The following is a 24,357-nucleotide window of genomic DNA, read 5'->3' as shown; positions in this document are numbered from 1 at the left end:
AAGGAATTGCAATCATAAGACAAACACAGTGTGCTTTCTCCACTTTCACTGAGGGGTAGGGTAGCCTTTGTTTTTGAGGAAGAATATGTTTGGTTACCACTCAGTAGCAGAATTTCCTTGAAGTCATAATTCTAGGTTATGTTGTGATAACTTATTACTATGCCCCTGTCTGTGACTGAACAGTTGGTTCCTTAAAGAGTTCTGTGTAAAGCTATTTGGAAAGAAAACAGATAAAGTAGTTCTTCAAACTGGAGACAAAAAGGACCACTTGATATCCCAACTTCGTCTTGTTCCTCTTGAGTTTTTCTGTGCCAAGATATTTGCAGAGTATCAAGGATCAAGAGCTTTTCCGGGATAGATTCTACAATGTTTTCAGTAATGTCATTAAAATGAAGAAACAGAAGCTTTGCTTCCTGTGTCTGTATTTTCTGTGTTGTTCAGAGAAGATAATTTACAATAGTATTGCTGCTCAGAGAAGATAATTCATAGTGCTGTCACTTAGGAATCTACAGCGACTGTAGTTGAGGATCTACTAAAAACATGCCACAAAGTCTCACAAAATGTGGGATTTTTTATGTGTGAGGGTTAATCTTTCTTTCAGTTTATTATTCCTTAATTAATGCTTACTGACTAGTATGATTTTCCTTTTTAATAAATGGCATACATGCTTTTTTGTGTGTTTGTGTTCTTGCTGCTGTTTGGAGGGCTAATGAGTAAAATTTCCCTGCTCTGTTCTTGCAGTGTGAAGGACTGAGCAATATATTGCTGGACTTTGAATGTGACTCTGAGATGCTGACAATTACAATGCTTGTGAAGTAATGAGGGAAACATCAAGAAAACTGCCTGATTTTGCTGAGAGTTTTTGGTTGTTAGTAAAGGTGTTATACTTTTATACAAATGAAATCTAAACATTTATGCTGCAGAAAGATTTTACAGTAATAATAATTCTGTGATTGGCCTTAGGATGTAAACATGAGCTGAAATGGAAACCTTATTCTGAATATGCTCCAAAAAGCAATCATTTCAAATTTTTAAATATAAAATACCTCTATTAAAACTTTCATTGGAATGCTCAGTAAACTTCTAGAATACTCTGAGCGCCTCTGATTTTTAGAGTTTCTGAGACCTTTCCATTTCAGGAAGTTTCTTTTTTCAGATTGGTTTCAAATGTAGGTAGGGAACACTGTAATGTGGAACTGTATTACTTTTTAAAACTTTATTTTTCTCCCTGTTGTTCATGAATTCTATGAAGTATGAATGGTGGGATTGGAAAGAATTTTTTTATAGTACTTACTGAATTCTGGATATCTCTTAAGCATAATTATTTGCAAGTAGTAATGCTGTAGTAAAATCTCAGTTTTACCAAGAGGGTCTTTCTATCATAAAATATTCAGAGAAAATAGCTGTAGGAGGCATGGGTATCAAGAGTAAGCGGTGAAGTTAAACAAGATAAATGGAACTGAATGAAGTAAGTGAAAAAATCAGTATGATTTATAAGATGCACTTTTGCTATTGCAAATTGCAATTCTGTGGAACTGCAGTTCTGTATCTTCACAGAAAAAGTGTTAGAGATCGCAGTCTTTGGGGATGGTGAGATCATTCCTGCTGACAGCCATTTGCAGGTTTGGGATGGTGGGATGCATTTTACCAAATTGGACTTCTTGTGTTACCCCTTCTTTAGTTACTCTGTTTATCACACAGCTAAAGTTCAGGTTGTGTTTTTTTTTTTTCTTCAGTCTTTCCATTTGAAGCTCCTTTCCCAAGCACTGTAGGGATCTTATGCCTAAGCAACACAGAAACCATTTAATGAGTAGCTCTTTGCCAGTGATATGCTGCTTTGTCTGTGCTCTCCCTTAGAATAGAATTGTAGAATTGTTTACATTGGAAAAGACCTCTAAGATTGTTGACTCCAACCATTCATTCTTGAGATACTCTTGTACTTTTTTGTGTATTTTTCATCTCTCTGCTTTTATGGGCATATGACTGTGTTTTTATACTCATGAAGATAGAGATCTGTGGATGGCCATGACTGCACAGAACATTGAGGCTTTTGGGGAATATAATTAGGGTCATTAAGTTGCTTGTATGTATTTGATATTTCTGGTTGTGCTTTTGACACTCTTGCTTTTCTTAATTATAGATTGGACTTGCCAGACAGTTCCAAGCAGATTCTGTTCTCCAAGGCATCGATCACGGCCGACGGGATAACTGACCACTGGATCAATGAACAGAAATTCTGTGAGATGACATAGGGAGGGGCATCAAGGACAATGGTGCAGAAAAAGAAAATCTGCTCTCGGCTACTTGACTATCTTGTGATCATTGGAGCCAGGTAATATGAACCAGTCTCAGCAGAGCTTTTGCTTGGGCAGTAGAGTGGGGATAAATAGCCTTGCATCCATTGATGAAGCTTTGCCTGATGCTCAGGAAGTGCTGTCTGAAATGTGTGAGAATGCTACCCTAAGGGGAGCACCTGCTTGAGCCAGGGCCCTTCTTGAAAGACACTAGTGCAGCAAAAGTTTTTTAACTTGGAGTCTTTAGACTTCTTTTCAAGGGTCTGCAAAGGGTGACTGAGTAAAGCTAATTTGTCTTATCACGCTCTGGTAGTCTGTGTGTCTGAACTTCTTTGCTTCTACTGGCATCAAGACAGAGGGATTCACAAATTGAAAACACTGAAAGCTAAATGCAGGTAAAATACTAGTTTTCCACTACTTTTATTACTAGTAATACACTAGTAGTAAAATAATACTATTTTTCTAGCTTTTGAAATGTGGTCTGTAAAATCAGTTTAAGAAAAAAATCTGTAACTTGTTTTACTTGGCTGTTTCTCCCTCTAATACTTCTTTATCCTCATAGGAATTACATGAATGCTTTCTGGTTTTAAAGTCTTATTAATAGATAAAATGTTATGCATATTTACTTAGAGCACATATGAAATATGGGGTTGATGTGTGTTCTGTTTGTCAAATATATAGGCTGGCTCAGTAAATATATTACTGGCTCAGTAGATGTTAGTTTTTCCTTATTCAAAGTTTATGCAGCAGTTTTCTGCAAATCTGTGTAATGGGTATATCCCAAAATCTGTTTTGCTTTCATTTCTAAATATCAGTGGTTCACGTGCATCAGCCTGTTGCTGTACCTCTCGCTTTCTTTTCAGAATACTTTGAATGCAATATTTAAATAGGCTGAGGGGAGGAAATTACATAATTCTGCCTAATAGTTATTTTATTACTGCATTTTATGGATGGAATACTGTAGTAGTTTAATACTTCTTATTGTCTGTAGAAAAACAACCCAAGTTTTCTGTATGTGTGTCACCGACTAGGAAGAGGAGGGAGAAATGTTAACTGCCTCCTCCAGTGAAGCTTATAATGTCTGATGTTCTCACTTAGAAATTTGCTACTATCACTTCTGGACTCCTACAGTTCTCTTGCTTTTTGCCAGTGCTGGTTAGACTGCTACTGCTCAGAGGTGTGCTGTCTCATTTGGCACTTCAGCAAATGCCTACGATGAGAGATGGAGCTGGCTGAAGTAGCTTCTACTACAAAGTCCTTAGGAGCTCCATGTGGCCTTTACTGTTACATCTTGTTATCCACTGTGTAAAAACAGCGATGCTGTTTGGAACTATTCCCCTTCCTTAGGTTCAAATTTTCTCAATGTCTGAGAAATCTCTGTCCTTGTAGCTAATATTACTAAAGGCATGAAGTGGTGATATATGCACTGTAACTGTGTTGGTGTCATTTTTTTGACCGTTTGCTGCCAAATAGACTGTCTAAATAGTACCAGCGTTATTTGACATTTCTTTTTCAGCAGATGATGCATTAGTTGTGTCCGTTAACATATAAAAGAATTTTAGTGTTTCTTTTCTTTTTTCATACAGTATTTTAGTATCTAACTGTACAGGCAGTATAAATCTTGTTACCAGTTTTATTATGAAAGCATTTTTACTTGTTTTAAATAAAATATTGGTTTGGAAGAATTAGTCAACAGAGCTATTTACACCAGTGATTTTCTTTTGTAAATTATGAACATTCTATTGCTACTTGTTCAGGTTTTTTCACATCTCTTATATGAGAAAAGCAAATGTCATTTGTATTTTGAAGTAGGCAAAAGGTAAGTATCTTGAAAGAATCTTTTCTTCTAGTGGAAAATTAGGAAACAACAGTATTGCCTTTCTGTCTTCGTGTTTCAGTAGTGATTTGTGGTACAAAGATTAATGAGTCACAGTGGTAAATAGTTCTGCATGTTGCCACACAGTTTTTATATAAATTACACTTTAAATCTCAAACACATATAGAGCTGTGGTTGCTAGAACTATTTAATGAAAATGTTTTTAGGATGAGGTCCATATCACTCCACTATTCATCTGAGTTCTTCCTTGAAAATTCTTGCTTTCCCTGTTACGAATCGGTACTGGATTTTCTCATTTAATTTTTCATCTTGTTCATAAATAGCTGAAATACAGAAGCTTTTCCTCTGACTGTTTATTTGGAGAGGGGCAATGTATTTCCTACCAAAGTGTTGCCCAGAGACCTGTGCAGTTAAATTAATTTTGAAAGTCAAAGCCAGAGCAATACAGTGACAATACAGTGTTCTCCTGGGAACAACATACTTCTCCAAGTCCTTTTCTTGATCAGATTTGAACAGGCTCCTTGCTAATGATGGTATAACTTAGACTTCTTTATGTAACCTTTCTGCCTTGTGCTAGTGAGTGAACTTTGTGGCTAGTGACTGAGAAGCTGCACTTTCCCTGGATAGTAGGGAAGAGAGGAAACAAAGACAAAGCTGAGTCCACAGGCTCCTGACACAGTAGGAAGTTTGCAAAAATTTTTATTGGTATTAGTCAACTATGTATGGGTTTTTTGTTTGCTTCTTTTGTAGGCACCCAAGCAGCGATAGTGTTGCTCAGACTCCTGAACTGCTGCGACGTTACCCTCTGGAAGACCATGCAGACTTTCCTCTCCCGCCCGATGTTGTGTTCTTCTGCCAGCCAGAAGGATGCCTGAGCGTGCGGCAAAAGCGCATGAGCTTCCGTGATGACACTTCCTTTGTCTTCACCCTCACAGACAAGGATACCGGGGTCACTCGCTATGGAATCTGTGTCAACTTCTACCGCTCCTTCCAGAAGCGAGTGCCCAAGGAGAAAGGAGAAGGCACAGGGGGACATCGAGCTCGGGAGGGACAGAAGGTCCCTAAATCTGGGGATGCATCAGCACCCCAAGAGGAAGTGGGCACTGAGAGTTCGGAGAGTGGCTCTTCACTGCAGGCTCCCAGTGCAGAGTCTACCCCTGACGTGAATCGATCCCCGCGCAGTAAGCGCCTGGCCAAAGGCAGCCATCGCTCTCGCAACAGCACTCTGACTTCTCTGTGCATCCTTAGTCATTATCCTTTCTTTTCAACCTTCCGTGAGTGTCTGTACACCCTCAAGAGACTTGTGGACTGCTGTAGTGAGAGACTGTTGGGCAAGAAGTTGGGGATTCCTCGTGGGGTGCAGAGGTACGTTGAGAGGGAAGAACTTTTTCCTCCTACTATTCGTGTTCAGTGCTGCAATTTACCTGCACGGCAAGGTGTGGCTGCAGAAGCAGCCAAACACCAAGGGTTGTCCTTTGCACTTTTTCAATCCAGGTTCACAGTAGGAAAAGGAAATTTTTATAACAATTTCTTTAAAAGTTTCTCTGATTCTGTAATCTGGTATGGTTTTCATTTTTGATGCACCTAAAGAGGCTCTACCCTTCTGACTGACAACTGAGGTTGAGTGTTGATGCTGTTTATTGCTTTGGCATTTAAGCTCTGTGGAAGTGTATTTCAGGACTGATTCTCTGGGAAATTAGAAGCAGCCAAGAAATAACAGAGAGAATTTCCACTTGGAGCAGGAGGAAAATAATGAAAATGTGCTTAACAAGCTTATGAAACAATCTGAACTTCAGCGTGGGAGAGAAAAGACTAGAGAAGCAGGATCAGCTGAAATAGGTCAAAGTACAATATTTGAAGGAGAGAGGGAGGAGAGGTAGAAAACAAAGTAGTTGTCTAGGAAACATATGGGAATGGTTGTTGGTAACAGCAAATTTACAGGAACCTGGTGTATATTTAAGGTAATGTAGTAATCTTAACGCATCTGCTGTTAAAAGCAGTTGCGCTGTAGGGTATGGAAGGAGCACTGTTTTTATGTATCTCAGGCAAGGATGTGTATCTGTGCTACTGTGCTTTACACCTACATTCCAGGATGGTATTTTCCTTTCCAATATGCTAACTGAATAGAAGAAGTCTGAAATGAACCTCTGGAGAAGCAGGGGATTTTCTCAACTGTTTGAGGGACAGGACTGTGAGATGGTACATAATGTGAGTTGAGTAGCTTGGTACACTCCAAATGAAACTTGTCAAAAGGAAAAAATGACAGGATTATTATAATTTTTATCTTTATAAGCTCTTTATATTTTTCATGAAATGGGAAATGTGTCCTATTCATAGAGCAGTGGCCTAATTCTTGGGTTACTGCCCTGGAATAGTTCTAAGAGAGTGTTCTGGGCTTGTATGACTGATCCTGCATTAGCAGATTTATCACTTGAATCCACTGATGGAGAATAAATTATTTTGTCAGAGCAAAACTTTTGCCCCCAATGGAAGTATGTATTAAGGAAGCTTATTTTGTTGCTTGGTTTAGTCTGATAATTACTGAGGAAAAAACACCCCACTGAATTTCATGATTTTCCTCAATTTGGTGAGCTCGTATGATTTTTTGAAAGGGGTGGTAGAGTATTCCAGTGTTTGAATGACATGTGGTATTTGAAAAATTTGCTCTTATTGGACATAATTCTTAAAGAGAGTAATTGAATGATGGATGAGGATGGCAAGAGAAGGAATTCTGAGCATACGTCTCTGGGAAAAGTAAAACAGCAGGTTTGAATTACCAGTGTGGTTTTCTAGTGTTGACCTGGAAAAGTAGAATAGTTTTGAAGTGGTGGCAGAATAAAGGTGAAACCGAATCCTTACAGCTGGCAAAAGGTGGAACACACCTCTTAACAGCCTAATGGCTTGTGCATGACAAGTAGCTGAAGGAAGAGTGGAGGATGAGAGGCATCACAGTTCCTGAGAGTCGTATCACGTACTCAGCATAATCTCAAACTGCCCTTATTTTGAGCCATCCAAATTTCTCTAATTTTTCTGTCTTTGTGAAGCCTCCAGTGTCATAATCTTTTTTCCATTTTGTTATTTTTTTTTAAAGTTGTGAACTGTAAGATGGAACCTCTAATTTGAACCCACAGCTTTCTAAGGGATCTATTACAGTAACTCAAGATACTTATCAGGCTGAAGTTGTTTGGAGAATGAATACAGAAGGTTTGCAGCCTTCACTGTGCTACAGGATGAAGGGCTGAAGTGGACAAGATTCTGTGCTTCCCTTGTCAGACCCACTTTTGAGTTTTGAAGCTCTGAAGGCCTGAGCAATGCTGTACATGCTTTTTTGGCCATCCTGTCTGTGAGCTACAGGTTTGCAAATTGCTTACTTAGGGTGTGGAAAACTTGCTCCTTATGTTGCTAAGGTACCTAAATGTTTTCTACACAGCTTTCAGAGATTTAGCTGAAATAGATCCATTTTTCCCATGGGTTATTCAGCTCATATGAATGATACAGTGCAATTTAGGACAGAACGATGAAGGGTGTTTTATCATGCCAAAAGATCTGGGAGGATGTGGCATACTTTTATTATCTCAGGTTTAGTTTCTATTCCTGCAAAGGTTTGTAGGCTTCTAGAAGCAGAGTCCTACAGTCAATTTGCTATTCAGGATGAGACAGGAGAGTATCCTATGTGCCTGCTGAATTTCAAGCATGAAGGTGATGAGAATTCTTCTGAGAACTGGACCTGACTGAATCCTTTAAATGTGTGAATGAAGTCACAAGTGACATACTTGTGTTGATTGCTGCCACAGAAAGATTTATTCTTCCTCACATTATGGGTTGTGTCAGTAAGCTTAAATGCCTGACTTCCATTCCTTTGTGTGATCAAATGTTTGCTAGTTGCCTCTTTTAACCCTTGGCGGATCTACCCTTTCTCTGGAAGAGCCTTGAGGAATGGCGGTCAGTTGAAGTTCTCGGAGTGTTAACCTTGGCGTTCTCCCTGTCCAGGGATACGATGTGGCGGATTTTCACAGGCTCCCTCCTGGTGGAAGAGAAGTCCAGTGCATTGCTTCACGACTTGCGGGAGATCGAGGCGTGGATATACCGGCTGCTCCGCTCGCCCATGCCCGTTGCTGGGCAGAAGCGGGTGGATGTGGAAGTCTTGCCACATGAGTTGCAGCCAGCTTTGACCTTTGCTCTTCCTGATCCATCCCGCTTCACTTTGGTGGATTTTCCATTACATCTGCCTTTGGAGTTACTGGGAGTGGATGCCTGCCTGCAGGTGCTGACCTGCATCCTTCTGGAGCACAAGGTAAGGAGGGAAGAGTTGATCTTCGATAAGTATGTAGGAAGTTCTGCCCTCTTCAAAAGCAGGGTAGGCTGGATGTGTAGAACAGCTGTCTCCCTGCACTGCCTGGAATGAATTTTGTCTGTGGAGGATGAGGGGAAGAAATAGTTCCTTCTGTGGTTCCTGTTTTGAAAAGTTCTGTTCTCACTCAAAAAAACAACTGAAGCTGTTTTCAGACAGATTAATGGAGGGTTACCCAGTTCACAGCCACCGAATTTGAGTCTGCAGAGATGACAAAATCTGTGATCTTTGTATACGCCTGAGGGGAGTATTGGAAGTGAATGGTTGCTGTAGTGCTAATGGGAGTTTCTTTGGTTGCAGGTTGTATTACAGTCCCGAGATTATAATGCACTTTCAATGTCTGTAATGGCCTTTGTGGCCATGATCTACCCATTAGAGTACATGTTCCCAGTGATCCCTCTGCTTCCCACCTGCATGGCCTCTGCAGAACAGGTACACATTTTTCCTTTATTGGTCTTTCACAAAAGATGTTTCTGTGATGTCTTAAACTCATATAGTTGTAGTCCTTATTTCATTCACCGTCTTCTCAGAGATTGTGTCAAAGTCTGCCTTACAAAGAGCATTGCTTGAGTGTGACTATTTAAGTCATAGGTAACACCACTTATTTAGGATATCTTCAGAGCATGCTCAGTGAATAGAATGATTCAAAGCAGTATTTCACAAGTAATGGACTGAACTGCCATAGATCTACAGTATTGTGATGATATTTACCTCCCCAACTCTCCTCTAAACTGAGTATTAAAGTTTGTTGAGGAGGGTCCAGAGCAAGATTTAAGGACGCTTGAGGGCTCTTTGATTCATAGTTCAGAAACTATTGCCTGCAATTTCTTCTCCTCAGAAATATGAAGTGTTGTGTTACTTCGACTGGGAGCTGGGTTTTGCCAATGGTCAGCTCTTTGCAGGAGCTCATTATTTTGCCTGGAAAGACAGAATTCAGGCTGTCTTACTACTTCAGTGCTATCCTGCAACTGATACTACAACTGTTCTTGTACCACCACTTGGAGGTGACCAACAGTTCTAGATTTAAAGAATAAATTAGCCTCCCAGGCTGCTCATCTCAAGCTGCTTCATGCCCAGTTGATTTAAACTTTTTTCCTCTGCTGATTCCCTTGTCAGAAGCAACCTGAATTTCCCTATAGGTTTTCCACATACATTTCAAAAAACGTGTCTGTCTTCTACTTCTTAGAGATGTTACTCTTTTGAAACCAAATTACCATTACAAGCATAAGGGTAAAGTCCTTGTATGTACCTATTTACAATGGCACAGACTCAGGTTGAGCTGAGGATGTATTCATCCATGACTTCCTGCTTTTCAACTTAGGCTCTTACTCTGAACATTTGTTTTTGGACCATGATAGACATGGGAAGCTGTTTCCAAAGAGCCATGTAGCCATATAAATTACGTCCTGGGTGGAACATGGGAGTGGAAATGTCCTGGGGACATGGAACATGGAAGTGGAAATGTATTTTCTCCTAGATGAAAACTGATGCTTTTTGAGCAGGAGCTTTCATTCTTCTTTATTTTTTTTCCTTTTTTTCTTTTTTTTAATGCTTCCATTTTATGATATTAATTACTTATTTATCAATGCCTTTTGTGTTGTCTTCTCTGCTATAAGCATACTGTAGTCAATAAATAAATATTTGGGAAGAACACGGTGATATCAAATGTAGATCTTGTCCTTAGTAAAATCTGTCTTTCTCTCAGTTGCTTCTAGCCCCTACACCTTATATCATTGGTGTTCCAGCAAGTTTTTTCCTTTACAAATTGGATTTTAAAATGCCTGATGATGTATGGCTTATTGACCTGGATACCAATAGGGTAAGTGGCACCCATAAGAACTTGTGGCTTTGTTTCCAGGGAGCTGTGTACTGTTGTCAGTGTACCCACTGAGAATTTAGTAATGCCTGACTTCAGTCTGCCTTTACCCCTCCCATATTAAACTTCAGAATCCTATGTGTTTCAAGGTTCCCATGTCTTTTGCATTAGGGATCCGTTTTCAGTTAAATGATCTGGCTATATCATTAGAAGGTAAAACCTCAAGCAAATGATAGAACTATCTTCTTGACTAATTGTCAGACTGTGTCTTACAGCCCTACCTAAGAAACTTAATCTGTTGAGAGCCTTCCTGCAGCCTTGGTTGTCATGATTCAAATGGGGCTATGTATCTCACTTTCTAGAGGGGTATGAGAAAGGCTAATTCAAGGAAAATGTGTATAACATCATCTGCTTGATGCAAAGTGTGGGTTGATTCAAACTTCTTGTTTTTGTGGTAAATGATAAAGTAACTCCACTGTTTATTATATTGTAGACAATAACAACCATAAAGAAGTGAAAAACGGGTGTCTGTGTCTGAGATTGTGTGGGGTTTTTAAAATTTTTATTTTACTTAGTGTATTTTATTCCTTGGTGTCTGAAGTGCTGGAGAGTCAGGGGATTCTGTTTTGGAAATGACTACAGCTGGAGAATTTTTTGTCTGTTGCTGTGCTTAATTCCAGGTGATTGTTCCTACAAATGCAGAATCTTTGCCAGCACTGCCAGAACCAGAGGCTTCAGAGCTGAAAAAGCATCTGAAACAGGTAATATGCACTTTGAGGAAAGGACTCAGATTCAGTAGAACTTAACATATGTAGTGTTGCCCAACTCTTCTGCTATAGTGGGTAAGAATGCAAGTCAGTGAATGTAAAACTGAAATCCCCCTGTACACAACAGATGGTTTCTGATTTTTACTGTTGTTTGGGGCTAACTTGTTTCCAGTTGATGCAGAAAGTTCCAGATTCCTCCTTTATGTTTGCCATGTGGGCTTTAAACTCTAACTTGATCCATCGAGCTATGATCATCTTTGTTTCCCCTCCATTCACAGATCTGTGTGTGAGGTGTCAGTCTCTCCTGTCAGGTCCTGCTAAGCCATTAATCAGCTTGGGTCACCCTGGCTGATCGTGTCAAGCAGGTTTTATCTCTTTATTTCTGTTTTCCTTATGCACGCTGCATGCAGTATCTAAAGGTAAAGTGTGTTACTAATGTGATGAGGTTTGGTCTTTCTCTTTCCTCATAGACCAGGAGAGCAAAGTGTGTAACCTCTGTGATACCCCAGTACCTGCTGTCAGCACATATGGAAGTGATGTGTTGCCTGGAGTTTCGTTAGATCAACTTTCCCCCCACTGCTGCCTCACCCCCTTGCAATTTCAGGCACTATTTAGCAAAACTTTCTCACTAGTGCAAAGGCAAACTCAAGTATCAGAAGAACAAATTGCAATTTTTTGGAAGACATGTTTAAAATTCTCAGAGTGTTCACCCAAATTCAGGTTACATCCCCTGTGTATTCCTATTATCATTAAGAGTTTGCCATGAGCAAAGAAGAAGGAGTGCTGCTGGTACAAAGTAGACAAGACTAAATTGTGGCCAACATTACTAAGGTTAACACTTTTGTGTGCCTTTGTGTCTTAGAGTCAATAAATGAATTTCAGGATATCTACTTTTAAACTGTAGTAGAAAGTTCTTAGCTGCATCATTAAGGACAACAGCTTGTCAGTTTCCAAGATGGCCAGATATGAATGTTTGGGGGTGGGGCAGTTACACCTCTTTCCTAAGATGTGTCTGTTTTGTGGTCCCTTTTGTTTTCCTCTCATTTGTGATATTTGGTAGTAATAGATATTTTTTTTCCTTCCATCTGTTTCTCTGTGGTCATGTGTTCGTCTTGGCTCTGATGGGCTGCTGTGGTGTTATCATATGATCTTCCATCTTGCCTCCAGTGTCTGGTTAGCATGACTGCAATCACTCAGAAACAGCTGCTCACTCCTGACAACAAGGTTCTTTATTTTATTCTTTTTCCCTCAATTTTCCATTTTACCCTTTTCCTTTGGAGCTTTTTTTTTGTTTGTTTCTTTGTTTTGGTTTTATATATTTTTTTTATTTTGTAAGTGAAAAGATCAAGCCTCAGTGGGCAAATGGGAAAAATAAGGAAGATTTAGGATAGGTCTGGGTGTCCAGGACTGATTTACCATTTGTGCTGCTCCAGTACATATCCTTGAAGACTTTATGAGGTTTGAAGAGGTATCTTTATGGACAGATGAAGACTTCATTCAGATGGAAAGTGGAGGTTTTTCAGGGATACAAGCAGATGTTTGTGTAAAGGTGTCCACATTGTCCTGGGATATCAAATTACTGATTGAATAGCCACTTTTAAAGGCAAGTTTCAGGCCGCTGTTCCCAAGATGTATTCAAATTCCATATGGAAATAACTCTGCAACAAGTAGAGTTACGCAGTGCCACGCTACTAGTGGTCCAGTTCGGACTATCTGGTTTCATGTCATGAATGATCTAGCAAAGTGGAATCCTGTGCTACTCCTTGACTGGCTCCAGGACTGTTTCAGCATTGAGGAGATCATTTTGACAATCAACATAAAGGAGGGCCTGGAGATATTTGTTGACTCAGTGTGGAGGTGGTTTAAGATCAATTAATGGAGCATGCATAATGGTTGCAATTGCCTAGAGGGCAGGGTAGCTCTGATCTTTTGTTCCTTAAATAACTGTTCTTGCTGAATGTGTGCATAATGTCCTTCAATAGGCCCTGGCCAGCATGAGCCTCAATACTCAGCCCATTCTTAATCTAGAGAAGTTTCATGAGGGGCAGGAGGTGCCTCTGCTGCTGGGAAGACCACAGAATGATTTGCAGTCTACTCCCTCCACAGAATTCAACCCTTTGATCTATGGAAATGATGTGGACTCTGTTGATGTGGCTACCAGGTGAGGCTTAACAGGAAGGTAGCATTGAGTCTTCATAAAAGTGCGCACTTGAGGGCAGCACAAACACTTCTGTGGGTGAAACAGCATCTTTCAGGTACTACTGTAGATTCTACTTGACATCATGTGGGGAAAAAGAGCAGTAATTACAGTGTTTATCTCATATCTATTACCTCCATGAATGTGACTGTGTATCTTGAGGGGGTGTTTTGCTTCTTGCATTTTCCTGTAGATCATCCGCTTTACCTGGATTTGTCAGTCTGATACTGTATCCTCAGCTTAAATCACAAGCCTTGAACTACAGAGAAAAAAGCTGGGGACTTAGTTGTTACCTCAGCTGGTAGATACGAGAATGATATCCTTCACTGAGTGGGTGTTTGTGTTAAGATGGTGAATTAGAACAAGGTGATTTCTCGGGTCTTGGTTTGTTTGGATTTTTTTTAAAAATTTTTTTTGAGACAGGTGTTTCCTAAGAAGAGTTAGGTTACCATTCTTCAAAGGTTTAAAACATTGTCTATGGCATACCTTTTACAGGCTTTCTTCTTTTTTGTTATTGCTCTGTGTTTTTATCTAATATATTGTTCTCTGTTTCTTTTTAGGGTTGCTATGGTGAGATTCTTCAACTCACCAAATGTTTTGCAAGGTTTCCAAATGCATACTCGAACTCTTCGTCTCTTCCCACGACCAGTGGTGGCCTTCCAGGCAAATTCTTTTCTTGCCTCTAGGCCGAAGCAAACACCTTTTGCAGATAAGCTTTCCAGAACACAGGCAGTAGAATACTTTGGAGAATGGTCACTCAACCCTACTAACTATGCTTTCCAAAGAATTCATAACAGTAAGTGTTGGTCCTGCCTTTCCTGCAGTTGGATGTAATGCAGGAACTTAAAAACCGGACATTCTAGAGAAGGATTTAATCTTATACCATATTATTCCTGCTGGAGAGGAAAATATTCCAGTTCAAGGCACATTTTTCTCTTTTTATGTATGGCCTCATGTGTTTCTTCCAAGTTAGGCCTGCTATTGGCCAGTTGCTCCTCCAATTAATTTTGTCTCTTACCTTGTTTGATTATGGAGAAGTCGTGTAGGCTTCTTAAAGACTGTCCCTTTGTACAAGACTGGGTAGAGGGTAGTGTCACTGTGAATGAAGCCTTTGACACCAGTAAATGAGTTTGATTAATGCTCTCCTTGGTTTTTTGTGCAGACATGTTTGACCCAGCCCTAATTGGTGACAAACCCAAGTGGTATGCTCACCAGCTGCAGCCCATCCACTATCGAGTCTATGACAGCAATTCACAGCTGGCTGAAGCCCTGAATGTCCCAGCAGAGAAAGAAACAGATTCTGATCCCACTGATGACAGGTTAGTGGGGAACATGGCTATAGTCACATGAGAGTTATTTCAGATTGCTGGACCTTTCCTACTTCTCGTTTGCAGCCTTTTCCTTCAACCTGCCAGGTTGTTGTTTCATTTCTTGTCTGGGCAGAATACTGACACTGAAGCAAATTTTCTCACTGCTCTGTTACCACAACAAACCTCATAACCCTTTGCTAGTGTATTCATTTCATGTGATTCTCCATACATGTTTTCCTGTTTTCTTTTGCTACCTGTATGCCACTTGTATGCCACTTGACATTTGTCATTTCCTCACATCCTAATTCTCTTTTCTTCCATGCTGTTCTTTCTCTGGTTATTTCTGTTGCAGTACTACAAATACTCCCACCCGTCCTATCATTCTTTCAAATCTCTGTTCCCTATCCATAGTTATGCAAAGCTTGTGAGTACTGCCCACTGCCTGTGACCACCTTGTGTATTCAGTAAAATGAAAGTAGTTTTTGGCCATTTTCTTGGAGTTTTGTGTCTGGTTTTATTCCCTTTCATTCCTTGCGGGTTTGTGAGATCTTTCAGGCTTGGACTTGCACATATTTTGCATTCTACACAGCACCAGTGGTCCTAACAGAATGGGATTAATCACTAGTGTAAAAAGGAAATGCTTTGACTTGTGAATCCTGGTTCCCTTGAAGTTGTCCTACATAAACACACACGTTTTGTGAATTAATACACTATTCTCTACTTACTTATGTTTGGCCTCATTAACTTTGCTAAGAGACTTTAAATGTCTTCCCATGACTCTTTACGTACCTGAAAGTTATGTTTTTTGCTCTGACCTTTCATGAAGCTGGCTTGTGAAATTTGTTTATAGTTACTATAATATGAGATTTTTAGGAGGTCCATGGAAACAGTGCTGATTCACATCTTTAAAGTGTCAGAGCCTGCTGTTGCTTTGATGCTGCCACTCATCTCTCTCTCTCACCCGTTGTGGCAGTGGCAGTGACAGTGTCGACTATGACGATTCAAGTTCCTCCTACTCCTCCCTTGGTGACTTTGTCAGTGAGATGATGAAATGTGACATTAATGGTGATACCCCAAGTGAGTAACTTTTGCCTTTTATTTTCACAAGGTCCACATACGTTCCCTTTCCCAATTCATCTGAAGCACTTTGGGAAAAAAGCCTCCCTTAAGTCCCTGAATCAGAACAAAATATTGTTCCATTATGGTCTTGCTCTAAGGTAAAAGTGTGTGGGTAGACCAAAAAAGGACATTTCTCCTGTTTGTAAACAACTTCCTCCAAAGGACACTGTGAAGAGGAAGAACAGAAACAAGTGCTGCTGAACAAAACTGGTTCACTAGATCTGGAAACAACCTGCTGCTGGCAGTAAATACTGTGCAATATGGACAACAGAGTATGAGCTTTCTCCTGCCCCCGCATATTGGTTTTCAGTGTTAGCTTTAAAGTATCACTCTGTCCTACTGAGGACAGAAAAATGCATTCTCTTTGGCTTATATGGAAGCTGCATAAACACTCACTTTGTTCAGTAAACTAAATCTAGAAGTTCCAAAACATTTCCCATGTCCCAAGGACAAGAGGTAATCGTAAGCAGTAACAAAAGAAACTCTGCTTGGACATAAGGAAAAGAACTTAATGGTTATTGTAGTTAAACAGGTTCCCAGGATCACTGTAGAATGTGAAAACTTTAAAACTTTCAGAACTCTGGCACAAAGCCCTGAGCAACCTGCTTTAATTTTGAAGGTACTCCTGCTTTGAGGAGGGAATTGGAATGGATGACTTCCAAAAGCCCTTTACAGCCTAATATTTTGTACAAGTTTATTCTGTTGAGCAGTCCTCATCCTCTTGGGATATTTAGTTAGGTGGGCAAAAGACTGAGAAAGGCACTGTTGTTTAATGAAAAATGATGTGTTTGCAGGTGTTGACCCCCTGACTCATGCAGCCCTTGGTGATGCTAGTGAAGTGGAATTTGATGATTTTCAAGAATATTCAGGGGATCCCGATGAACAGACCATGGACAGTGAGAACTCCCAAGAGAATAACCAGCCTCGTTCAAGTTCCAGTACTACAGCCAGTAGCAGCCCCAGCACTGTCATCCATGGAGTGAATCATGTGTGTACTGAGATGAGTGCAGCCTCAAGATCAGCGTATTAGGATATAAGAATGGGAGAATGCACGTGGTTCTTTCTGAGAAGGGCAAAAGCTAATAGGACTGTGACACCATGCACAGATTAAATTGCATGCTCACCCTGGACTTTCTGAGCAAGGTGGAGTTTGCTGGTACCCTCTTATGCTGGGATAGACCATTCCTGTACAAAAACTTCCAGTGCGTTGAAAAATGCAGCATTAGGAGAGAGAAATGGTCCAGGCTGGGACTGCAGGAATTGCTTTTACAGAGTCTGGAAAGAGCTGATGTCTTTAGAGGAACAGGGTGTGGAGTGGGGGAACTCATTAATTTGTGGTCTTTTAAGATAAAATGGGAACATGGTAATGGAAAACCATTATCTTGGGCTAACACTTACTACTCAGAGCTGTTTTAATGAGGAGTAAGTCCCTAGAAAAATGCACAAATACTGCAGTGTATATAAAATCCTAGTTCAGAGACACAGATAGTGGGGATGTAGTGGGGGCCCTGTAGCAAGCAGCAAGGACTGTGCAGACTTCCCAGTTTGAAATGATTGTTCTTGTCCTGCCCTTCAGCTGTATGTAACGCAAACGAGCGAACAGATCAATGATTTGACTGGTTCACAGGAGGCAGCAGACTCAGCAGAAATAGAAGAGAAGTTGGCTGCTGGATTTTCAAACCATCTCTCTTCGTTGCCATTGCAACCAAACTTTCCCAAGATAAGCTTGGATCGTCGTGAGAGTGACATCACAGCTGGCAGCATGAGCTCCTCAGAAGGGGTGGTGCGGAAGCGAGAGTATGACAATCCATACTTTGAACCACAGTATGGTTTTCCTACGGAGGATGAAGATGATGAGCAGGAGGAGAGCTACACCCCAAGATTTAACCAGAATCTCAATGGAAGCAGGTGAATCCTCCTTGTCTTCTACTCTTCTGTACAGCACTTCTCGGGTTTCTGTCTGCTTCATGTAGTTTAACATGCATGCACTCAAATGTCTTTGGCACCTGAGATGTATTGTTGATCACTTTTATTTAATATTGAAATGCTGCCAGCCCTTCTGATTTGAATAAAAACACTTGCTTAGTCCCTCAGTTCCTTACTCTCATGTAAGCAATAGAACCTATGAGAATTATCAGTTCTTGCTAGAACATTCTAGTATATCACCTACTGATTTCTGGAAACTGTTGTGGTAAATCTTTGTCTTTTTGGAGAAAGATACTATAGTGATTGGTGGCATGGTTTTCTTGTTACTCCTTTCAAACCAGAACCCTTTCACTCACAAGTCCACCAATGCCCTTTTGCAGACAGGTTTTCAGCATGCCCTGAAGGGCTATAAAAGCCTGAATGTAAAGATGTTTCAGTTCTCTCTTTTTTTTCTTTTCCTTGTTTGTTTGTTTTGGGTTTTTTTCTTTCCCAAAAGATGCAGGTAGTGTGGTGAAAACTGATGGGAATGAAACCAACATCAGTCTCCCACAACCATACAATGTGTTGATTTGGGATGGGAAGGGGAATTGCTAGTAACAGTTGTACTTAATTTCTTTAAAGGTCTCAGAAGTTACTCCGGCCAAACAGTTTAAAACTGGCCAGCGATTCTGATGCAGATTCAGATTCCAGGGCCAGCTCCCCAAACTCTACTGTCTCCAACAACAGCAGCGAAGGTTTTGGGGGCATCATGTCTTTTGCAAGTATGTACAATGCATTCATTAAGCTAGTTTTATTTATTATATCAGAGTTTACAGAGAGATGGAATAGAGGGATGGCTAGTCAAGAGAATGAGCTGGTCGTCAAGTTGTTACCAGATCTCCAGTAGTCATGTTGGCTTACTGACAACTGCTGACAACTACTGCTTTATATATTCTTCACTAAGAAGGACTTTGATTTTGTGGTTAGCCCCTTGAGTTGTGTGGCACTTTAGGGCAAGGATTAGAAATTCCTTCAGTTTCATTTAAACAAAGCATTGTGCAATTTTATGAAATTGATAAAAAAATCTTACAGCCTTCCCTGCTGCCATGTTGTGTGTTTAGTGTCAAATTCAATTCCTTGACTGCCTACTTTCGATTATATTTTAATAAAAAAAATCACATGTGGAACACTAATCTAGAATTTCTTAATGAGTGACAGAAGACATGGCCAGTTGAGTCTCGCACTACAGTGAAAAGCAGTGAAAGAAGTTTGTAGCACTGGGGAAAATATATGAAATATTTCTGGTAAAATGACTGTTATTAAAATAAGGCTACAAAGAACCAAAGCAAAATGAAATAATATGCTGACACTTTAAATTAATAACTTGAAGTGTTAATCATCTCCTTTATCTAAATGTGGTGCTTTCAGGCTGTCTGCTGGCTTAAGCAGATGATGATGCATTATTGTGTCCTTAAAATCTGTCTTTACCAGGAAGAATGTATGTTTTTTCCTAATAAATGAAAAGCTTCTATTTCGAGCATGGTTCCATGGCAGATTTATAGTGTTTCACAAGATGCAGGTCTCAGTCCTCACTTCAGAGTTGCTTGTTTGGGAGACCCTCTGTCATCCTGTTTTCTAATGTGGCCCAGCCATTCATTTGCTCCCAAAAAGGGGATCAAACTAGAAGGTAGAGCTAAGGTGATGTGATATGCTTAAGTGCAGGAAGACGGTTGGATTTTGCTGTTACATTTCAGACTCGAAGATCCAACATCAATTATTGTGACATGAATGCTAAGACTTATGTTTTTGTACTGTTTAGAATAATCTGATTACAGATGCGGTTGCAATGTATATGAGGTCATGTTATGATTGTGAGACTTTTGGGTAATAAAGAAGAACTTAATCATTAAGGATCTGAAATAAGATGGTGAATTACAGGATGTTTGGGTGTGTGCAGTGAGCAGTAGGCATTTAGTTGTTTTTGTCTTCTGTTATAGGCAGCCTCTACAGAAACCACAGCACAAGTTTCAGTCTGTCCAACTTAGCCCTACCAACCAAAGTAGGGAGAGACAAGAATACTCCCTTTCCCAGCCTGAAAGGTAACCGTTTTTCCCTTTGTCTTCTACAGCCTTTTCAGTTCTTGTGACTTGGCAGTCAGAGGTCCTCCCCTAACAGAAATCCTGGGAGTGATGCCTTTTGGTCGTTTGGGTAGTACCTGTGTTAAGGAGCAAGACAGTAAATTGTCATGATATTTCTCAGTCAGTCTTCTTCCCAACAACTGGACTGTGTTGGGATGGGAGAGTGTCCAGTCTAGGCTGAGTTAACAGATAACTAAACGAAAGCAACATTCATAGTGTATTTTGTTCTGTTTTATTTTTAAGTACTTAGTATAAAGAACGGGAACCAAGAGGTAGGTCCTACTGTTGTACTGCCACTATCTTCATGCTTAGCCTTAGCTAATTTATTAGTGATGATGCTGCACATTAAATGGGGATAATACCAACCTCCCATGGAGACTGCAGATTACGTGAGTTTCAAAAGTGTTTATCGTCTTTTCAGACTGCTAAATAGAAAATCAAATTACAACCATGCCTCAGTTCTCTTGAGAGTGAAGATCAATCCCTAGCATATGTGCACAGTCTTTTCGTTAGAACATCTCCTGTTTGTCTGCAGTATCATTAGATAACATGTCTGAATGGGCACTAGAGAAATGGCCCTCACACCATGGGCCATTAGACAGCCTGGTCATCCTTGTACTGAACGTAGTATTGGAGGGGTGACTGAGCTTGTGCTGGTGTCTTAGCGTGGAGACCTCTTCAGATGCTGTACCGAGGAGAGGTTTTATTTTGCCTTTTGAGTTACTCTATCTGATTAGAACTTACTGCTTTTGTTTTAATGTGTTGATTTTTTTTTCATTTATTTTTTCCTCCTCATCACTTTTATCGGTAAAGATTACTTTAATCTGGAATTGGGAAGGGATGTGGATGAAGGTTGGTATGATGTTTTGCTGACCTTTGACCTTGTAGAAACAAAGACCAAAAGCTTAATTTTGTGTTTCTGCTTTGGACTTTGTTTTTGAAACAAGTAATCATTCCCTGTGTGTGAAATGAGGAGTAACAGGACTGGTAGAGTGAAAACACTAGCAGAGACTCTGCACAGCTGTTTTTGACAACCTTTTACCAGTTGGTTATGTTTTCATGTCCAGTTGTGCTGGATAAGAAACATGCTTCATGTCAGGGTTGTATCCGTGGGTAAACTTAATGACTGATTCCATGCATTGGAAGAAAACAGTGATGGGGTTTACCATTCCACATTCATGCTTTGTGCCTCATCTTCTGCACTTGGGTGTTCTTTTCTTGACTATTTTAGTCCTGTAGGGCCTTTAATGTTACTATGCAGATATGAGGATGGGATTTCCATGGAGTAGCTCAGTCTGTTTTATGCATGTGCAAGTGTGTGTGAGTGTGTGTGTGTGTGTGTTCATTTTTACATGTGCATGCTGGCTCACTGGGATTCCCACTGGGCACTTCAGTAGTTTTTAGATGTTTTTGTCTCTGTTGTAGAGATACAAAGTTGCTACATTAACTTGTTCTTGTCGAGTGTGTGTTTCTAACTGTAATGGGAAATGATGCTGGGACTCCATTTCATTGCTGCTGTTTAACCACTTGCCATCCTTTTTAATTTTTATTTCATGCGCATCCATTGATATTTTTTCCTTGGTGATGCAGATGGTTTTTGTAGTGCCATTCAAATACAATATATGCAATAATGTCCTTGAAGATTCAGTATGCTGGTTCCACGATGCCAAATTTCAAGTCAAGCACTATCTCTTAAGTTATTCTGGCCCTTGTGGTCTTGGGCTTTCAAACATCCTTCCTGCTCTAGTGTCATTTGGGTTTTATTTTGAGGGAGGGCTGGGAAGAAACTGGTAGTTGGATTCTTTTGATGCTGGCAGTGGGGAGTGTAGATATTTCAGTACACTACTAATTGTATATTTTGTGTCCCAGTATTTGGGTTAAATACTATAATGGAGATTATTACTGAAGCTGGCCCAGTAAGCAATGAAGGTGGGTTCCCTACAGCATGAGCTGTGCATGATGTAACAATTTCCAGCATTCCCTATGCCTGACTTTGGGCTACCTTTCTCGCTGGGTAACCAGTACCACATGATCTATACTAGTCACCCTCAATGCATTATGCTTTTACATATAGTGACTAATTTGAAGATGGCTCTTGTTGTGGAACTGCATGCAGAGCAGCCAAACTTTTCCTGTCTCTCACCTCCTGCTCCCATTACCATCTTCTCTTTTTCTCTCTGCATTACTCCCATTACTGTTTTCTGCCGATGTGTGATGCTAGAATATGATATATGCTGCTGCTTTTTTGGAGTTTCCATTTTGTTTGAAGTCTGTTACCTGTAATTCAAATAGGTGTGTTAGCCGACTTTAGCGGTGCTTGTTACTGTCCTGGGATCAGATTGTTCTCCTCCCACCCTTTCTTCTCATTCTGTTTCCTTTCCTCTTCAGGAAACAGACGGGCCCTTGTTGATCAGAAGTCTTCAGTCATAAAGCACAGCCCAACAGTGAAAAGAGAATCTCCATCACCTCAGGGACGAACTAGCAATTCCAGGTAATATTTTTTTTCCTGCTTTTCAAGTGTACAGTGTAGTTAGAGTGGCCTCATACTTGGCCAGTGATTTCTCAGAAGTCTAGCTGTTGAAAACCAAATAGTACTTTTCTGTTGCCCTAGACCTGGACATACTATTTCTGAGAAGATTTAGTATGGTGGTCTTACAGTTAATAGTGCACATGCTTACTTTTCTATGCTCCAAAATGTATCCTCCTTCTGTCTGAGATCCAAAATGCTCTAGGTTTCTACTTAAACTCAGCAGTTACTCTTCGTAATTGAGTGTTCTGGACAAGGTGATCTAGCCCAGCGGAGTTTTAGTGCACCATGCAGGGGGATCAGCTGACTACAGTGAAGCAGTTTGATTCCATAAGTTCATGTGAAATGCTTTGCTAAAGCTTGAGAAGGACTCAGAATAGTGCAAGTAAACACTATCTGACCTGTGCCTGTGCTTTCTTCTCCCTTTCTTATGGAGCAGTCATGGGTAGAGTGAATTTACTTTGATCTGCTGGGTTTGGGAGACAAGAAAAATAACTGCAGTTCGGACTGGGGAATGCAGCAGTTTGCACAGGAGTTTCCTTCTTCTTACCTTTCCCACTATGGGAAAAGAAGCTGAGCATACATGTGCCACACAAAACATGTGCCAAGGCTGCTGCAGTAATGCTTCAGTAGTGCTGCCCTTCCTCTTTCAAGGAAAGCCTGCAGCTCAGACATGGGGGCTGTGGAAGAAGGTTGAGGCATAAAGGATTCCTGTGGATTCTGAGGAGTGCTGTGAGAGTGAAGGATAGAGTGGTAGCTAGAGGAAAGTCTGATTGTGGCTTATTATAGTAAATAAAGGACAAAATAAAATATTTGATACTACACCTATGGAACAGAGCTTGAGCTGTGTGCAGTTACATGAGCAGCAGGCAGAGCTAGATGTCAACTACTGTTGATAGGAAAGGTACTTCTGTGTGTGCCCTGGCCACAGCTCTCTTCCCATGCAAGCCAAAGTAAGCAGAGGGTGACTAACTTTTGCTTGCTTTCTCTTAAATGTATCAGTGAGAACCAGCAGTTCCTGAAGGAGGTGGTACACAATGTTCTTGATGGGCAAGGTGTTGGGTGGCTGAACATGAAGAGAGTCCGACGTCTGCTGGAGAGTGAGCAGCTCCGTGTCTTTGTACTGAGCAAGCTGAATCGCACGATCCAGTCAGAGGAGGATGCTCGACAGGATGTCATACAGGACGTGGTCAGTGCTGAACTCAGCAGGGTCCTCACACTGAGTGTCTGCTGGGGCTCAATTCATGAGAAGTTTTTGTCAATTGCGGGAAGCTGATGTTACAGCAATTTTGGAATTTACGTTCTTGAATTACTTTCTCACTTCTGAAATAGCAGCAGTAATGGAGATTTCATTGCAGGAGATCAGCCGCAAGGTTTATAAAGGCATGCTGGACCTGCTGAAGTGCACTGTGTTAAGCCTGGAGCAGTCGTATGCAAATGCTGGCCTGGGAGGCATGGCCAGTGTTTTTGGCCTGCTAGAGATAGCACATACTCACTACTACAATAAAGGTAAGAAAAGCGTTCATGAGAATACTGTGTTTATGAACCAAATAAGACTGGGGAGGTAGCTGTTTTTGTGCCTTCTGATATTTTGGGGGTTTTCCAACACTTTCAAAATGGTGAGAATTGTACCATTGTTACTGAAGCCTTATAAAGCTTGAAGCTTAAAGCTTTAAAGCAAAATAATGGCCATACTGATATTTAATTGAAAATGGAAATTCTGCAGTGAGATACAAAACCTGTCACTTTTACAGCTGAAGTGGAAGTTCTCGGAGTGGGGACCTTCAGCTAGAACTGTCCCAACCACAGTCTTGGAAAGTTGTTGCAGGCAACCTCAGTAGGGAGGGAGATATTTGTAATGCGGAACCATACGAGACTTACATCTCACCAACCATGTTGCACTACATAATTATTCTCATACAACTAAATATTCTTAGGGAAGAAAGTCTGAAAATATCTCTCGGTTTTTCAGCTGTTTATTAAGAATCTGATTCTGAATGCAAAATAAGAAAATGCGTGCTAAGGAAAAAAGCAAAAGATGACAAAAAGCTAAATCTCTTCTTAGTATCTGACTTTGCTGTAATCTCAAATGATGA

At 40.5% G+C, this 24,357-nt stretch overlaps 1 protein-coding gene across 5 annotated transcripts in view; it reads left to right on the top strand.

The window, feature by feature from the left end:
• Positions 1 to 24,357, top strand: part of MADD (MAP kinase activating death domain) — a 72,222-nt gene that overhangs the window by 11,809 nt on the left and 36,056 nt on the right. For 3 of the 5 annotated variants that reach the window (XM_082283497.1, XM_082283500.1, XM_082283499.1), the window contains exons 2-20: positions 2,141 to 2,332; positions 4,882 to 5,496; positions 8,122 to 8,425; positions 8,783 to 8,914; positions 10,188 to 10,301; positions 10,979 to 11,059; positions 12,233 to 12,289; positions 13,048 to 13,226; positions 13,823 to 14,058; positions 14,425 to 14,581; positions 15,546 to 15,649; positions 16,486 to 16,679; positions 17,268 to 17,599; positions 18,239 to 18,378; positions 19,594 to 19,695; positions 21,604 to 21,663; positions 22,123 to 22,225; positions 23,264 to 23,450; positions 23,620 to 23,770. In XM_082283497.1, the coding sequence (XP_082139623.1) occupies positions 2,271 to 2,332; positions 4,882 to 5,496; positions 8,122 to 8,425; positions 8,783 to 8,914; positions 10,188 to 10,301; positions 10,979 to 11,059; positions 12,233 to 12,289; positions 13,048 to 13,226; positions 13,823 to 14,058; positions 14,425 to 14,581; positions 15,546 to 15,649; positions 16,486 to 16,679; positions 17,268 to 17,599; positions 18,239 to 18,378; positions 19,594 to 19,695; positions 21,604 to 21,663; positions 22,123 to 22,225; positions 23,264 to 23,450; positions 23,620 to 23,770 (3,310 nt within the window). In that variant the 5' untranslated portion in view covers positions 2,141 to 2,270. The remainder of the gene's footprint in view (positions 1 to 2,140; positions 2,333 to 4,881; positions 5,497 to 8,121; positions 8,426 to 8,782; positions 8,915 to 10,187; positions 10,302 to 10,978; positions 11,060 to 12,232; positions 12,290 to 13,047; positions 13,227 to 13,822; positions 14,059 to 14,424; positions 14,582 to 15,545; positions 15,650 to 16,485; positions 16,680 to 17,267; positions 17,600 to 18,238; positions 18,379 to 19,593; positions 19,696 to 21,603; positions 21,664 to 22,122; positions 22,226 to 23,263; positions 23,451 to 23,619; positions 23,771 to 24,357) is intronic. The other 2 variants (XM_082283498.1, XM_082283496.1) reach the window with 1 other exon arrangement.

Source organism: Coloeus monedula (genome assembly GCF_965178545.1).
Source record: "Coloeus monedula genome assembly, chromosome: 6".
NCBI classification, from domain to species: Eukaryota; Metazoa; Chordata; class Aves; order Passeriformes; family Corvidae; genus Coloeus; species Coloeus monedula.
This window is presented reverse-complemented; position numbering and strand designations above follow the sequence as displayed.